This window comes from Nelusetta ayraudi, unplaced genomic scaffold (genome assembly GCF_046127955.1).
Source record: "Nelusetta ayraudi isolate G7.1 ecotype Tasmania unplaced genomic scaffold, CSIRO-AGI_Nayr_v1 ptg000082l, whole genome shotgun sequence".
Taxonomy (NCBI): Eukaryota; Metazoa; Chordata; class Actinopteri; order Tetraodontiformes; family Monacanthidae; genus Nelusetta; species Nelusetta ayraudi.
Genome location: NW_027466132.1, coordinates 2,379,964 through 2,397,500, shown reverse-complemented (window position 1 = coordinate 2,397,500; position 17,537 = coordinate 2,379,964). Strand labels below are relative to the sequence as shown.

The 17,537-nt window shown below is 49.6% G+C and overlaps 2 protein-coding genes across 5 annotated transcripts in view; one reads left to right on the top strand and one right to left on the bottom strand.

Annotated features, from left to right (window-relative positions):
* LOC142900313 (MAM domain-containing glycosylphosphatidylinositol anchor protein 2) overlaps positions 1-17,537 on the top strand; it is a 150,122-nt gene that overhangs the window by 49,804 nt on the left and 82,781 nt on the right. For all 4 annotated transcript variants that reach the window (XM_076044525.1, XM_076044527.1, XM_076044524.1 and 1 more), the window contains exons 2-3: positions 2,204-2,343; positions 12,868-13,042. In XM_076044525.1, the coding sequence (XP_075900640.1) occupies positions 2,204-2,343; positions 12,868-13,042 (315 nt within the window). The remainder of the gene's footprint in view (positions 1-2,203; positions 2,344-12,867; positions 13,043-17,537) is intronic.
* Positions 1-17,537, bottom strand: part of LOC142900317 (low choriolytic enzyme-like) — an 80,302-nt gene that overhangs the window by 14,655 nt on the left and 48,110 nt on the right. The window lies entirely within an intron of this gene.

Here is a 17,537-nt window from a genome sequence, read left to right as displayed (position 1 = left end):
GGCAGCTGGATTCAAGGAACAGTGTGTGAAATTTTGCCATCTAGTGGTCAGATTTTAGATTGCAGCATTGGCTCATTGCCTCACCCTCCCTCTCCTGAGCTTGCCAGTGGGCTACGATGGACACTAAACTTTTAAGCTAATGGCTGATTAATCTCGACATGGGACACAGGGAGGCAGAGCACTAAGGTAGCGTATGTGCAGCTAGCGCCTGGCTAATAGACCTCCGCTCTACCGCACCGGCAGGGAGGAAACCATTGCCACGCTTGTTAGCATCTCAGCTAACAGACGGAGGTGGGACCGACTGTGCTGCCTGCAGGGGCGCAAAAACTACACATGAAAGGCGCTTCGTCGTCGTCGTCGTCTGCGTCTCCCTGTTTGTTGCTCCTCATTTTGTCCTCCTCCTCTTAATCATTCCCCGCATCCGCTCCCTAAATCATGTCATCCCCCGAAAACCCCTCTTTCACTAATCATGTAAGATTGAGTACAGCGGCAGCGGAGGCGGCGGTGGGGGGAAGAAAATGCTGAACAGATGCCAGTATTGTCAGGGGTCGTTCACAAGCAGCGGCGCTTTCACAGCTCAGTGGGAAGTGAAAGGGTTTTTTTGGGACAGTTTTACCTTGGATGACTCGCTCTTGCCTCTCATTCCGCTGCGCTGAGGACAGATTTCACAAGGACCTCGCTAATGATGGAGCGGGAGGAAGAGCAGGGCCGCTGATTGCAGCTGCGCGTGTGTGTGTGTGTGTGTGTGTGTGTGCGCGCGCTCGTGCGTGCGTGCGTGTGTGTGCGCGCGGGCATGCACTTTCCATTCCCTCCTCTGCCCAACTTGTACCACCGCCGCCGCTCAAGTGCTAGACTTTAATTTGCCCGTATCGCACTTTCTGCATTTTTATACCCCTAATTGCATTACATAAGGATTATGTGCTAATAAATGTGCCAAATGAGTTTGGCTCCAAAATGAGATTTCCACCAAATTAAACACGGACAGTCGTTCTCCATGTGGCCCCGACGACGGCCCAGACCGTCAAATAATAACGTTGAAATATGCTCACATTACCGCTAAAGTCATTTACTTAGGAATGCTTCTCGCCGCATTAGCGCCTCGTTACGCTTTTCGTCCTTCTCGGACGTTTTTTTTTTTTTTTTTTTTTCCTTCTTGCTTTTTTTTTTTTTTGAGGGACAATTCCTTGGTGACAGGTCATTTGAGAGATGCAAATTCAATTTTCAGGTTTCAGTCGCCGGTGAGAGAATTGGAAAAAAAAAAAAGAAAAAAAAAAGGAAGGTGAGAGGAATTAACTGATCCGAGCCTCCTGTTGCATTGCCACTTGTGAGCCGTTGGTGGCGACGCTGCTGTTGCTTTTCCCGCCGAGTGATTAAAGTGAAGCCGTCCCTGCGGGTCGGAGCGAAGAGGCGATGACGAGGCGAAGCAAACCCACGCGGAAGACAAAGCTGCTTTTTTTTCACAATGTGCAAGTGGCAGGACGCGATTCTACGTGTGAGCTGAAGAAAGTCCAGTCGCCTCAACTTAACCTTTCTACATTTCCATGTGTGACAAATATTTTTTGGCCAGCCAGCACAGAAGGATTTACTTGCAAATTCCCGAAATTCTTCGAAAGTACCGAATGATTAAAACATGTTGAGTGTGCGTCAGCTTTTCTCGCTTCAAAAATGCTTCACTTTTATTAAGCTTTACTTAATACAATTTGTATTGCATTCTGCACAGTTGCTCCTCTCACTGTCATTTATTTTTTCGTACTTTAAATAATAAAAAACACATTTATATCCCTAAATTCAATTTAAAAAACAAAAGAAAACAAAGCCAACCGAAGTACTTGCAGATGCACAGAAAAGCAACTCTCCTCTCTCCTGCACCTTTAAAAGTGCTCGGAGAGTCGGAGAGTCTCTCACCTCACCGGAGGACGTTCCCTCTGCTTGGTGGATGCTGTTAAGGCGAAATGAATCCAAACTTTCTCTCTCTCTCTCCCCCCGCACCTCCTGGCTAGAATTCTGCAGAGTCGCGCGCCGTACAAATGTGACAACGGTGCCGCTTCTGAGCGAGACAACTTTCCGAATCAATACGCCATCTGTTGTGCTTATTCCCTCAGAAATGACCTGAATGCTAACGCACCGTGTCCCCTCTCTCTCTCTCTCTCTCTCTCTCTCTATCTCTATCTCTCTCTCTCTCTCTCTCTCTCACCCTCTGCAGCCTCTCCAAGCGTCCGCATTATACACTCAGGACACGCCTGCAATGTCGAGGAGGAGAGACACACCGAGAGGGTGTACACCATCCGGGAGGGAGAGACCCTGGAGCTCACCTGCCTGGTGACGGGGCATCCTCGACCGCAGGTGAGCAGTTTTCCTCCGTCCGTCCTATTTAAAGGGCCGGTTAAAGTGAGAGTTCTTCCAAGCAGGCCTCCATACCGCTCCATCAGGAATTAAAAATGAAAAGCCTTATCACAACTGCTGTAATAAAAAATGCTGTGGGATCAAGTCGGACGTCGGAAAATATGGATTCACTTCAAAGAATCATTTCTCAGTGAGTGAAAAACACGTCAGCGATTCAATTGAGCCAAGTCCCATGGTTGGGGAGTTGAGAACAAGACGAGACGAGTTAGCTGAGTTTTGCCCACCAAACTGGCGACTCGTCCGAGGTGTAACACAGCCTTTGCATGAAGTCGGCTGGGATGGACTACTGCATCCCTGAGTGGAGGAGAAGCAGTGATGAGAGGATGGATGGATGGATGGATGGATGATGATTCATCTAAGTACTGTGTACACGGGGAATGCACTGACTTGTGCGACCCAAAAGTTAGCATCCGCTCCTGCGGCAAGGACAAGGCCAGGATTTGTCGGCAGTACGCTTTCCTACCACCAGAGGCTGCTCAATCTCTCTCACTGGACCTTTAATAAAGAGCGTTTAAACAGATTGGATGGATCTGTTTTAAAATCCCTACTGTTGAATTCTGCATGAGCATCATCCTGGAGGTAGACCGCCTTCCTCTGCGCTGGGGCGGCTTCACAAAAAAAAAAGAAAAAAGAAAGTTGAATCCCTTTAATTATTGACGGTTTAGGTTACGCCGTGTGCACCTGCGCGGCCCCCAAAACTGGAGCTTCCAAGTCTAATGAGAACATCTGTGTGCAGTGGGAGGAGAAGGAGGAAGAGGAGGAGGAGGAGGGTCCTAGGTAGAGGGCTGTGGGTCGGGGGGGAGGGGAGAGGGGGTGCCCGGGGGTCCTCGGCATGGGTGAGCAACTCTGATGCCTCGCTCCTTTTATTCACTAAGAGGCTCTGAACTGATTAAAAAAAGATTAATGAAAGAAACAACAAAAACACACCTGCGCGTTTCCCTTTCAAAGGGCCAGAGTCGCTCCATCCGACAACTCCCTGCAATTCAACCAGGCAAACAGGACTCGTCTTTATTACCGCAAACGCTGGAATGCCGATGAAGCTTCTTCCTCCAGGTGTAAATGTCAGCTCTCCCGCGAGCTAGCTGACCCGCCGCCGCTGCTGCCGGCGCTAACCTTTCCCCGACGCTCGCGCGAGTCGTTGCCTCCAATTTGCTCCGGAAGGAAGGCGGAACGCTGCGCCATTCCGAGTCTTCCGCGCGCAGGAATGAACCCATTAACATCGATTATTGTAATTCCCCCCTCCCCCTAAAACCCCACCCCAGTTCTTGATCGATGGACCTAACGCATCCCCCCCCCCCCGTCAACCCCTTCCCCCAACCATACCCCCCCCTCCTTCCTACCGCCAAGGTGAGGGAGCGCATCGATTTGTAGATTTGGTTTGAAAAGGTCGAGGCGCCTCTTCAGATGAGGTGCGCGCCCGCTTGGCAGCTTGCCGCTCAGCGTGTCCGTCGTCCGTCCTAATTGGAAAACCAAAACACAGCAGAAACGTGGAGCGCCGGGGCCGCTGCTGATGAAAATGGGAACTTCTCCCTTTTTTTTTTTAATCCGAGTCACTTGGAGGCTCGCCGGGACTCGGCTGTGTCTCCCCAGGTGACGGAAAGCGCCCACGCTGTGGGAGCCCGGCGGCCGCGGCAGCTCCCGAGCGGCCAGTGAGGTTATCTGGGGTGGCGGTGGACCGGAGGCTGTTGAGGAGGAGAGGCGGGGGGGGCACAGAAACCACAGGGGTGCGCCGCCGCATCGGAACCGGCAGAGTTAACGCGGCAATAACTGTTGGTCTTTTTCATTAGAATTAAATATTAATCCTCTGATCACATTCAAAGTCTTCCCTTGCCGGCTCCAGATCCAAATTTTAATTGAGTTGACTTTCATTTTGATGAAGCACATGTGAGGAATGAGATCAGGCTCGTTTTTTCTTTTCTTTTTTTGGTTCCTGCTGGGAGTTGCAGTTCTCTCCCCCACAGTTCCACTGGCAGTGGATAAAGTTTTTCTTTTTTTTCTTCCTGCGCCGACCCGGACAAGGACGTGCAGCAGGTCTGAACGCCTTTCATGCTAACCTAGCCCGTTGCTATATGTCGCAAACGTGTTTTCCATCATTTTAATTATCCTTGGACCCTTTTGTGAGAAATGTTTTCTTCATGTTGGACAGGTGAGATTAGCTTCCATTAACCGGGAACAATACCCTTCCAATGACAATGACTTTCCTAGCCCTGGTCGTAGGAGGAGCAGCTGCGCGCTAGCCAGAAAACACTTGGCTACGTAGCGGTTCCTCTTGTCTTTGAGTGTTTTGGCAGGTGCCTCTTAAAGTGGAATCTACAACGCTTCGGCGGGACAGCAGTTCGCTGTGACCTTCGTCTCTTAGTCTCCACTCAACTGAAGAAGATAAAATAAGGACACGGCAACAATAGCTTAAGCGAGCACTAATTGCGAGCGGGTTGTTTTTCTTTTTTTTTTTAAGTAACTGCCACTATGGCACATGCAGCGAGAATGCCAAAAAACAAAAAAAAAACAGCAGTTTGCCTCCTGCCTCCGACTGTTTCGGAAAGACTTCTGCCGAGCGGAGCTGCTGATGGAAATGCAAATGGCTCGTTGTGGCCTTAAGTGTCGGCGAGTAACAGAGCCATTAATGGCGCCGCAGGAATGAGGAACGTTAACGGAGCCAATAACCCGTCTGCACAGCTTCCTCAACCCACTCACTGCCTTTCCTTTCTCTTTTTTTTTTGTCTTGTATTTAATTTAATAGACGCAATTACCTGAATCCCGCTCGCCTGGCCTGGAGAGACGGCGATGGTTGTTTAATAAAGCGGCTAAAACAGCTTGATTGTCATGATACATTATGTGCAGAGAAAATTGTGAGACGCGGATGGATTGGCTAGAACTGAGCCGCCGACACTTTGGGCCGAGCTGGGCCAAAGTGTCTGACAGGTTTTTGTTGGATGATGGGGAGAGGAAGCAGGAGCAAACTCCACAGGGAGGCTGAGGATTCGAACCCGGGACCTTCTTGCTGTGAGGTGGGGAGTTCATCAATCAATGCTGGATGTCCGTCAAAGCGCCTCGCTGATCGACGGTGAAGTCCTTGAAACCTTCGTTGACTCTTCCAGCCAGCTGGAATGAGGCCGAAACCAATCGGAATACTCAGAGGATGGAGATGTGGAAGCTGTGGGTGGGGCTTAGTCTGCTGTGGCAGCTAAAGCAGACTCAGCTGCCACTTTATCTTCACGTGGCGTAATCGACCTTTTGCCTGGAATGTCATGTTGTTACGCACCTGCCGGGCAAAAATTAGATGTGACACTAAAATGGCCGTTCCCCAGTTTGTGTGGTGAAAATGTGAAAAATTCCATTTCAGCTTCGAAGGTAAAAATGCACATGAAGTGCTAAACCGCCCGGCCGATCAAAGGAAAAAGTTTTCTGTTCCAACTTCCTGCCGACTTGCTCGCCGGACTCGGGGCCCCGAGGATCGATGACCGTCAAGTTTTGTCCGCCAGGACGTGTGAGACGGCTCATTTTCTTCTCCCCTTAAACAACCTCCACACCTGCGGCTCTTCGGCTGGGCCTCTCCATCTGCACGGCGGTGGCGCCCTGGGAGCCGTTCTCAGAGCTCCATCGCACATATGGGTGCAATTAGTTCTCCATTAGCGAATCACACAATTGGCCTTTTTTATTTTTTTATTTTACCCCCATCGTCTCCTCCATCACCACCACCGCTGCCCTCCACACATCCACCCTTCCTCTTCTTCCCTGACTTTGAGATGCGACCGGCTGCTCGCGACGACGCTCCAGCGACGTGCGAATGTGTCGGCGGGCCGGCCGGAATTAGCGCTCTAATTCCCGGTGGTGTCGTATCGATACGCACGCTTTTTAAATGACACGGACGCCGCCTCGAAACCCTCCCACCCCCCATCCTCCATCGCGACCAACCCCCCCCCCACCCCACCCAGCCGATGGGCTTTCTGGACCAGGTCCAATCAGGCGGCAGCTTCCTCACACCGCTCCTTTGTGAGGCGCTAGCAACGTCCGCAGGGCTGCCCAAACACTGGAGACTTTCTAATTATAAGCAGCAGCCGCGGCGGCGGTGGCGGCCAACACTTGTCCGCCGTCCAATTTAATTGTCAGATAAATATACGTTCCTGTCAGTCACCGGCTCGCGGTATAAAATGTCAGCGCGGGGAGGGTTTGACATTTGGAGGTGTTGCAACAGGCCGCGCCGCAGGACTGGCGCTTGTCCCTTTGTGCCTCCGTTACTATTTAAAAGTCATCCGGCTATTCCAGTGACTCATCGGCGCCAACCGGTGTTTTTTTTTTGTTTTGTTTTTTTGATCGGGGCGCTCCGGTCCGTCAGTCGTTGGAACGCACCTGAACCTGTCAAAAAAATAAAAAATAAAAAATATCGAAGCTGATCGGAATAATTGTAAGTGCTCGCAGGTGTTTAACCATCCAGAAAAGAATCTGTTTATTTCCATCCGTCAAGTCGGCGTTTATTTATGCTGAGAGCCGAAACCCAAAAGTCGCTGGAGCAATAAAATGTTTCTCCGTCTCGTCGGATGGATCGATTGTGAAATCCTCACAAAAAGTCCAGGCTTATATGTGCTCACTTCACCGTTCCTGACATTCTGTGACATCACAAAAGGCGCTGATACCTACTGCCAGGTTGTTTTGTTTTCTTTTACCATTTCCAAACACGTGGAAGGTTTGACAAAGATTCAGTTTTACTTTGAAATCCCTGTCACAGAAAGATTTAGCGGGTTCAACAGGCTGTTTTCTTTGAATAATTAACTGTACAAGGCTGTGCCTCTGGAGTCTGTAATGAAAAATAAATAAATATATTACAGCTACAACTTGGGACCTCAAGGTTCTTTCATATTTCATGTTTCTCATATTTCATCTCTTTAATCCGCTCGCTAGACAAACAGGAGAATCAATAAAGCCTATAGGCTGTGAAAAGCCATGCTAATTATTTTACTTCATTTTTTTTATTTTCTCCGCTCCGTCTTAATCGACTAACGGTTTCTGGATTAATTGAAATCAGTTGAATAAGATGAATAAGGATGAAAGAAACAACAACCTCGACACAAGAGCCACCGGGAAGAGAATTAAAGAGAAGAAAAGACTCGGGAGTCGCCGCAGTCGCAGACAATGAAAGTTTTCATTTGGCAGCAGATTAATCAACTGCGCGCTGGCTTTGATCCTGGCACATCGCAACACTGGACGCCTGCGCTAGCGGTTAGCATAGCCGCCCGATTGCGCAACGCCTCAAGCTGTTAGCTGGAAAGGCGGCGTCCTGAGTCCTTGAGATCTTCGTGTTCCTCCGCTTGAATCCCGGAGACGGGAAGAAAGACGCAGTGTGGTCGGACTTCACGTGGTGAGTCTGATGAAAAACTGTTCGCTTCATAATTTCGCTCATTCCACACAAAGTCTTGAGCTGCTTTTCTTCTTCCGGCTGCGCAATCACGGCGCAGCAATGTGCGGCACCGCTGCTGCCCAGCGCCTCCTCAGGGGATTGGTTGAAATACGGAGAACAAATTTTGCATCGTTTGCGATGTGACAATCACTGGGATTTTAACGTTAAATTTCCGTGACTCCTTCCCGCTCGTAGAGCTAAAACTCGGCCGATCGCAACGACAAACATCCAATCCTGGATGATGTTGTTGGCTTTCCGAGCTGCCTGGTTGGAGCTAATGAGGCCCCGGCTGCCTCCTGTGCTGCGTCCAAAGGCCACAACATGCACGGCTGCATGTAAATCGTTCCTGGCTCCTGTTTTTTTATTTTTTTTTCTCTCTTTTTCGCCGACATGGTCCTTGTTCCGCTGCTCCTCCGTTGTCTTTGATGCCGTGAATAGACATCAAAGGGTCCCCTCCCCCCCCGATGATGAAGCCATCTGCCCCTCCCCCGACCCCCCGCGCTCCGTGCCCTGGCTTGGCCTCCATCCACTCTGTCCACACGGCTTTCCTGTTTGAGCGCCGTGCTTCAACAGCCTCCGACGGCCCACTGCAAACACTTTTTTTTTTTTTTTTTTGTGATGTTTGTTTGTTTTTGTTTGTTTGTTTCAATTTATGACAAACCACGTTCACCTCGCGGCGCCACGGGTCGTTGACCGCACACGGCGCCGCCTCAGGCCGGGGGGACGTTTGGCTTTATTCGGACCAACTGGACTATATGATGTATTCCGGATTCCCCTTTGACGGTCGACCCGCAGCGCTGGTTTTTTCTTTAGCAGATGGTCCTTTTTTCATTTTCTTCTGCAAAAGGTCCCGCGTTATGTCAGCTCTCATGCTCTGTAGTGTTGCGTCCCGAAGTCCGGCGGAGCAGCCGCGCGCGAGTAATGAACCCGCTGAACTCGACTTTGCAGAATCCAACTCACAAAGCCTTGAGTTTCCAAACGGCACAAATACCGGGAATGTGCTTTGGACATTCAAAGATCCCGTGTTGCAGCAAATTGCGAGCGTTTGTTTTTGTTGATGCTTGATCTACGGTGAAGCGGCGTCACGCAATCACTCGTCCAAAGAAAGGACTGCCGTGTTGTGTGTCGTAAACACACTTCAGCCCTCTGTTGTTGATCAAGGCGATGCGAATATAAATAGCGAAACTTTCCAGAGTTCAAAGTTGCACTGATTCCACTTTTTGTCGAGCAGGTTACACAACTACAATTCACTCCCAGCCATTTGATTCACTGAAAGAATTTCAAGGACCTTTGATGTAGCTATTAAACATTTAAAGGTCATGTTGCACCTTAATCGGGGTCCTTATTTTTCTAGCTTCAGCTTCACATAATTTATTATCCAGAAAACCCTGCATACATCTCCACCAACACATTGTCAAATATTTAGCCCTTTGTTTACAGCACCTTGAAAAAAACACTGTATTTTCGCTTCCTGCTGAAACTGATGTTTTGTTGGAGTCAGTTGTTTGGTCAGTCAAAAATAGAAGAGTCTTTAAAAAAAAATGTCACCGATTGGAACTTTAATTCCTGTGATGTATTTTCCGTGGTATCTTACCGTGCCGCGGTATCACAGGCGGGTCTGTGTTCTGAGTTTGCCCTGAACTCGAACTGATCAACCGATCGGTTTCATCTCTCTCGCAATAAATTGCACGTGACGGTCGCCCCTCGGCGCTCCCTCGTTTTCGCGTTTGTTCAACAAAACAAACGCGCGCAAACAAATGTGACCTAATTTAATTGAGTCGGCGTCTGCGCGACATCACGGGCACAAACACGCAGTTATCAGATGCTTTATGTTAATTGAAGCTCTCCGTGTTTATCTGAAAACGCTGTTTTAATTATTATTCTCCCTCCCCGCCCCCTCTCTCTCCCTCTCTTTACGAGGGTCAGTGTCGTAGACCCGTCAATCGCCCACAGATGGCGGTGTTTGGACCCCCCGCCGCCTCCTCTTGATGCTTTCATTGTCATGCTCAGCCACACTTTGGCCGCGTGGCCGCCGTCCGGGGCGCCGAGAGGAAGAGAAACTGGCACGCAATTAGAGCGGTCGGACGGGGGAGGGGTCGGGGGCGCAGCAGGCATTGTGGGACCGGCGCCCGAACACGCGTGCTCCGGCATATGATCCCCCCATCACAGCCCCCCTGCACCGGCCGCATTCTAATTAGCTCCCGCCGTGACATCACAGCGTCTGTGGGGGCCTCGCGAGGCTAGCGGGATGTTTTTCACCCTATTTTTTTTTTCATCTGGACGAGTTTCCTGATCAAACGCCCTCAGCACTCAACAGCGCTCCGTTGTGGGTGTCTGTCTGCGAGCCTCTGAAGGCGTTGGAACCAAGCTGTGCAGACAGGCCGAGGTTCTTTCAGGGCGTGTTTCCACTGGCGCTACTCGGCTGGGGTCGGCTCGATTTGGCACGGAGCGTTTCCACTGCGACTTGGTTCCAGCTTAGCCTGGGTGGAGTTATGGCTGCGAGGCGGATCTGAAGTCCCTGGACGTTTGTTGTGCCTTCCATGTCCACGGAGTCATAGGTTTCACTTTTCGTATTGACCGTGTTGATGTTTTGTTTTTTTACAAGACGTTGAGCAGGGCTTAGGGTGATTTTGTTTCATACTGTTGACTTGTGTCAAAACACTGTCCGAGCAGAGAGAATGTAGACGCTGAAACGATCACTTGAGTCGCAGAGTCGTTTACAGCGGCCCTATTAGACAAGAATATCCGCACAACTTAAGTCTGCACAAAGCACAAAACAGCTGGAGACCCCGAGACGCTCGTGAGGACTCGGCCCGCCCGCTGCGCGACGGAATGGCTGAATTCTTTTTAAAGGGCAGACACAGCGCGTTGCCGTTTCAAAGGGATCCATCGGAGGATCTGGCATGAACCGGGATTTCAAAAAAAAAAAAAAGAAGTGAGATAAAGACAGTGAGGATGGCGGCCGTGTGTTTGTGCATGTGCTCCTAATAAGCGTCTGCATTCACGTCAAGAGCGGCGCCGCGTCGTGTTGCGTGGCCGTGTTTCTGCAGTCGCCCAGAATGCGGATCTGCTTGAAGTGTGACAGCTCTTATAAGACCGGAATCAGAAAGATAAGGATTAGCATTCCAAAGAGAAATTTCTCAGTGACATAAAAAAAAAAAGAGAGAGAGTCAGTGATTCAACTCGCCCAGTTGCAAGTTACAGTTGTACAGCGACGGCTGATGGGAAGCGATCGCACAGCCGTGTGTATATGCTGCGTGTGATGGAATCTATGGGCAATCATTTATTTGCAGTACCATAAAACTCCACATGGGGGCCTTTAAAGAAAAGCAGAAAGACGGCGATAATGTAAGTTCACGATTCAGTTTTTAAAACCTATGTAAGGAAAAACCTTAAAGTGGGGAACATCACAACATAGGTCATCTAAATATTAGTCATAGTCATTTTTAAAAAAAAAAAACGTTGCAACATCGGTGCTGATTATCATCCTGCTCAGACCAGCCGGCTCCTCTGCAATGATTTTTTTGCGCCATGAAGGAGGAAGAAGAGCGACGAGAGTCAAACTGTTCTCACCGGGCTCACCTCAGAAACCCTTCCCCCCTGCTGCGGGTGCTGGGATTGAGGATCCCGTGGCTTCGGGGGGCAGAGTTGGAGGAACGCTAGAGTTGAAGCCCCCCCCCCCACCCCCCAACTGCTGCTGCTGCTGCTGCTGCTGCTGCTGCTGCTCCAATGGGAGACGTGCAGGTGGACGTGGTCCCGGAAAACTGCAGGTTTGTACGATACGAGCTGCTCCTGAACTCCGGCCACAACTTTATATGAGACGGTGGAGGAAAAAATACATCCACCTTTAATGGTTGGAGGCGGGATTTATTTATTTTTACTGTAGCAGCAGCAGCAGCAGAAGCTCATTTATTTCTGCCACCGCGAGCAAGACGGAGAATCTGGAGCTCGGCTGATAAACTGGATCTCCGTCCCAGTCATCCTTCAGCCCCCCGAGCCCCTTCAAAACGCTGCCGGCATCAGTCGCCGCTTTATCTGGTTTTTGGGGACGGCGGCTCATTCGAACCCGAAGCCGCTTCGACCTCAGGCTGCAGACGGAGAGACTGAAACCCGGCGGAGCTGAAGATCTGCCACGATAGAACCCTGATGACCTCCTTCCTTCCTTCTTTCCTTCCTTTCCTCCTCCCTTTCTTTCCGGCAGCCTTCTTAATCTCTAATCGTTGCCCCTCTCTCAATGCCTGAGCAGCGACCGGTGAATCTCCACAGCCGCCAGCTTCAGCCTTCTGATTCACCATTAAGTTACACCGGATGTGTCACAGCTCTACAGCGCCACCTGGTTGAAAATACTTCGACAGCTGCGATTCACAAGCGAACTAAGTATTTTTGCAACGAGGTGTACGTTCAGAGACGCTATTCCCCAGACTTTGGCTGTAAACGGTGCCTACATGACAGAGAACAGCCACAGGGGGGCGCGCTACTCGTGTGTGGCGAACAGAAAACAGAAAATGTCCTTAAAATGTTCTTCACTCAGGCATCAAACTAAAGTTAATCTGCTGCAAAAATCTTCATGACCAAACACCTTTTGTTTACTGGAGCCGAAACATTCCTGAATTAGAGAAGCTGCCGCGTTGCTCTCACAGTAACGCGCTAATAGCTTCGTCCTGGGTGGCTTGTTAACTTAAAAAGCGGGGCAGCTGTTTTTTTTGTTTTTTTTTAACAACCGCTCCTTCAAATGCATCAACTTTTTAATCAGCCATTGCTGTTTATTTTGGAAAGCTGCGGCCGATTGATTAAATTAAAGTGCTTTTTATCCATCAGGCTTCATCTGACTTGTCAAGAGTTGTCTTTTGCGCACTGCGACCCGCACAAAAAAGCACACAGTGCCGTGTTTGCCGGCTGATTAAAACGGCTTGTTTCTGATGCCGGGACCTGTTACCATCTCCGAGTTGTCACAGACCCCCAAAAACATCACCGACATCTAACTGCATTGTGCAAATGCAAAGCAAAACATTTTATTTTTATTCGTCATTACCGAGCTTTTTTTTTTTTGTCTTTCTTTCTTTCCTCAGATCCGATGGACCAAGACGGCCGGCAGCGTGTCAGACCGCTTCCAGGACTCCAGCGTGTTCAACGAGACGCTGCACATCGCAAAGATCCTGAGGACCCAGGGGGGGCGCTACTACTGCAAGGCTGAGAACGGCCTGGGGTCGCCCGCCATCAAGTCCATCCGGGTGGACGTCTACTGTGAGTGCCGCGGCGCATCGCGCTTTAATGGGTTTATAAATCAGGGGCTAAACTGGGCTTAAAGCGTTTGTGTGATTGTTTAGCAGCTGTAATGACACAAACTGGCCTGGAATGATAATTTTATTTCCAGTTTAAAAGGAAAATAACAGAGGACGCAGGGACGAAACCTGAAGAAAAGTGCGGAATAGCCCTTTACTGGTGAACAACACCAGATAGTCACTGCATCGAGGGGAGTCGTGCCTGGACTGAGAATGACACTGAGCTACTTGTAAATATTTAGCAGGGACCGTAAAGTAAATTGAGATAGTTTCCTCAATAGCGCCACCTTGATGGCTCCTGGTTGACGTCCTCTTTGTCTGGACGCACGTAAAATGTCCAGCTGAAAAGGTGAATTGGCCTTGTTACGGTTTTCTGTTATCTACTTTCTCTGAGGGATGAAGTTGCACAAAGAGGCACCGCACGCAAAAAAAAAATCCAGTTTCTCAGGCACAGTTTTAACTGTTTTTCCTTAACCTTCGGTTTCAGCGGCCCTAAAGTCAGTTTGCTTGAGGGCCCAAAGTTCCATCTGCATCCTTCTCCTTCTTCTGGAAGACCTGTTAATATTTACCGTTGCGCATAAATTACTGTGGGGCGTTTTGCTTAAAAAAAAAAAAAAAAAAATGATGAGTAAATTCCAGAGATATTTATCTGCCTTGAACTCAACCAAAGTGCAGGTTGGTAAATGAAAAACCTCGACCGAGAGAAAAAAAAAAAAAAAAAAAAAAAAAATCCTTCGGTTTGTTTCTCCCAGAAGAAAAAAAAAAAAGAAACGCCCTGAACAAACATCCATTTTTCAGCGCGTTTCAGACGTCTCTCCGCCGTACGCGAAATGCAGTTATTAGGGGGTTAGAACATCTGAAGAGGCGCCCGCGCCCTCCCACGCATGCTAATGAAGCTGCAGCACTTTTATTATCCCAACGAGGCCCGCCGCCATCGACGCCATCGCCGCCGCTGACTCCCCGGCCGCGGCCGCGTGAAGAGTGTTTGTGCGTTCGCCGGCCGGCGCCTCATTAGCATGCGGCGAAGAAAATAGTGATTTAGTGTTATTGTTTTTTATTGATTGGAAAGGGATAGTCCTCGTTCACCTCCCGAAGCACAGACGTACACACACACACGTACACCCTCAGATTCCCCATGGGTGGACGCGTGGAGGTGCATTGCAATCAGCCACCGAGATCCCCACATGTAAAAAAATAAATAAATAAATAAACACCCATTCGACTTCACTGCCTGGGAAGGTTTTTTTTTTTTTTTTCTTCCGAGAAACCTCGTGAATTTTTCAGCGGGAGCCTTCGCAGCACTCCATCACCCACGCTGTTCCCTTTCTTTCCTTTTCTTTTTTGTCCTTTTTTTTTAACGGCAAGCTGCGCCCTCAAACACGCTGTATCTTCTAAAATTGATGATCTCTTCTGCCAAACATCTAAAATACGATCTCGGTGGGAAAGGAGGGAAGGAGAAGGGGGACGAGGGGAGCGAGGGATAAATAGCGGAGCGGTAAATAAGCTGCGCTCCCAGTTACAGTGACACCTGTTCAAGGCCAGAACCTGCATTCATGTCGGCGGTTTGATCCCTGAACCGTGAGCACTCTGTTCGCTCTATCCTCCCTCTTTTTTTTTTTCCCCCTGCGTCTTGCTGTGTGTGCGCGGTGGCGCGTCTTTGCGGCACATCTGATCAGCACATCTTTTCACTGGGCGACGAGGTTGTTGCAGATGGAATGTGTCTGCGTAGCCCCAGGAAGGAGCCTCTTTTTAGCCCGAGCGAAAGACCTTAATGTGGCTGGGAGCCTCTGTTTTCTCCTCGCTGCAACATTTTGACCCCGGCTGCGTCGGTAGCTGCCGGAGGAGAAGAGACGGAGGAGAAGCGAGGCGGCTCACCGGAGACCCTGCGAGTCTCTGCACCGAGAGCTTGGCTGGGTAAACACCTGTGGGCGGCCGCCGGGACTTTGCTCAATCGAGCGAGAGGATTCTTTTCCTACCCTCAACATTAAAAGTCTCACATGATGCAAAATTCACCTCAAAGTTCTCTAATAATGAAATGCACCCCTATCCCATGAACTCCCCAGAAATGAGGGACAAAAAGTCCATCCTACTAGAAAATGTTAGCAGTTCTGGAAATCAGCCCATCAGAAATCAGTCAGGTGGCGGCTCTGCCCTCTCAGACAGTTTGTCTCCTTTCCAATCATGTAGAAGGTTAAAAAAAAAACAACATCACTTCTGGCAGTTTAATGGAATTTTTGGACAAAACCAGTCGAGAAGTGGAGTGAAAGTGAAGGCAGTAAAGAAGTGGCAGCTCCAAACTGTCGGTCGATGTCGGCGGGCGCCGGCCCGGCTGGTTGTTTGTCTCGTTGTGCGGCCCTGTAATGAAGTGGAGGCTCGTCCCAGCTGTGTCACACCTTCACTGTGAGGCAGCCGGGAGTGGATCTGGCAACCCAGAGCCAGTGAGAGCAAGATAAGTGGTCGGAGTGGGTGGGTGGGTGGATGGATGGATGGAGGGATGGATGGTGGGATGGTTAGATGGAGGGATGATTGAGGGAGGGAGAGAGTGCTGAGTGATGGATGGAGGGCAGGAGGGATGGGTAGAGGGAGGGAGGAATGGATGGATGGATGGATGGATGGAGAATGGATAGAGCGATGGATAGATGGAGGGATGATTGAGGTGAGTGAGAGAGCGATGAGGGATGGATGAAGGGATGGATGGATGGATGGATGGATGGATGAAAAGGTGGAGGGATGATTGAGGGAGGGAGTGAGTGATGAGGGATGGAGGAAGGGATGCATGATGGATGAGGGATTAGTGGAGGGATGGAACATTCAAAGCTTTGTGTTTTCATTAATATTACCCTTTCTTGATACCCCCCCAAAAAAACATGACACCATGCATTATTTTGTGCATCGTCATCACATTCTTGACAGAGCAGCAGCATTTAAAAAAAACAAAAAAAAACAATTAATGGCAACGACTGACCTCAGCAAGTCCACCGGAGCCGATACCCAAATATCCAGCCGGTTCGAAGATAACCCGTTTTACGAAGCTCGCAAACTCGATCTGAGCACATTGGGGACCTGCTGACGCCTCAGAGTGTGTGTTTGCGACAGCGGGGACGTGTTGGGAAGGTCCTCTTGTAAATGTGATAAAGTGCCTCTCCCCAAAGTCCTGCGCAGATTGATTTCGGGCTGCAGCTCCTGCGGGGGGGAATCTTTCCAGCCTTTTCATTTCGTTTCACCCCCATTAATGACGCTGCGGTGTTTAATGTTTTTACCAAGGGGCTGATTGAGGACCCAGCCGGCAGGTCGCCTTGTTGTTGCTGTTGTTAGTGTAGGCTCGGAGCTTAAGGCAAAGGTGGGTGAGACACAAAGTTTGCAGTGATGAACATGAGCCGATACCTCATTTGTCTTACTGCAACTATACACTCTGAAAAACAATTCAAAGATGAAAGAAAGTTTGTCAAGACTTCCTCTTGAAGGTTCTGATACTATTGTCTGTGTTTGCTTCCTGATGTTTAAGTCAACATCATGTCATTTACAATACAATTATCAAGCCTGAAGAAAACTAAGCATTATGTATTAGAAACTGTCTGTTTCAAGACGCCAGAAAAGACTAAAACTGATTTATTTCAAGAGGTGGAGACACATTTTAAACATGTTTTTCCCAGATTCCCAACAAGCAATTGGTGGTAGTCCTAGAAGAAAACTGAAGAATCAACTAATCACGTCCCTCTGGAGTTGTTTTTTTTCGGCCAAACTCAACGGTCCAGAAAAAAAAACAAAAATTTAGTCCCGTGGATTCCGGACGACGTGTCGTCTGGCCAATCAGCCAACGCCTCATGTCAGTTACGTTAGAAACGTCAACTCAACGGTCGGGTTGTGCCGGACGGGCAGATATCATCTCCTCCGAGTGCTTTCCGCCGTCGCTTTCTCTCTTTCCTGATATTTTTGCCGGCTGGCTTCCGACAAAAGACGGATTAGAATAAGACAATTGTCTGCTTCGTCTTTGTTATCTCTGGGAAGCACTTACGCAGGCGGCACTACTGCCGCCGCCGCCGCCGCCGGTGCAGAATTTTAATGAGGAGTTCTGTCTCTTGTTTGTCAGCACGGATGTGCTCCCGTCGTTCTGTTTTTCTGGGCTGACACCTCGTCCGTCGAGATCGTGGGGAAGGCGAAGGCGCATCCGTGGGCCTTGTTTACCTGGAGCTGGCGGAAAGGTAGCGAAAATAGTGAGGTCCTGACTCACACACACACACACACACACACACACACACACACACACGCACACGTGTCAGCGTCTTAACCTGTTCTGGCACACGCGGGCCTTCCTCGGCAGCTGCTAGCGCGGAAGTTGCGCGTGCGGTTATTTGCCTTTTCCGCCGGGTGAAGTTCACGCCGGCAGCTGCGAGAAAAACCAAACACCCGCTCGGAAGGTGTTTGTTTAGCGGGCCGCGCCGTTCAGGCTTTATCTA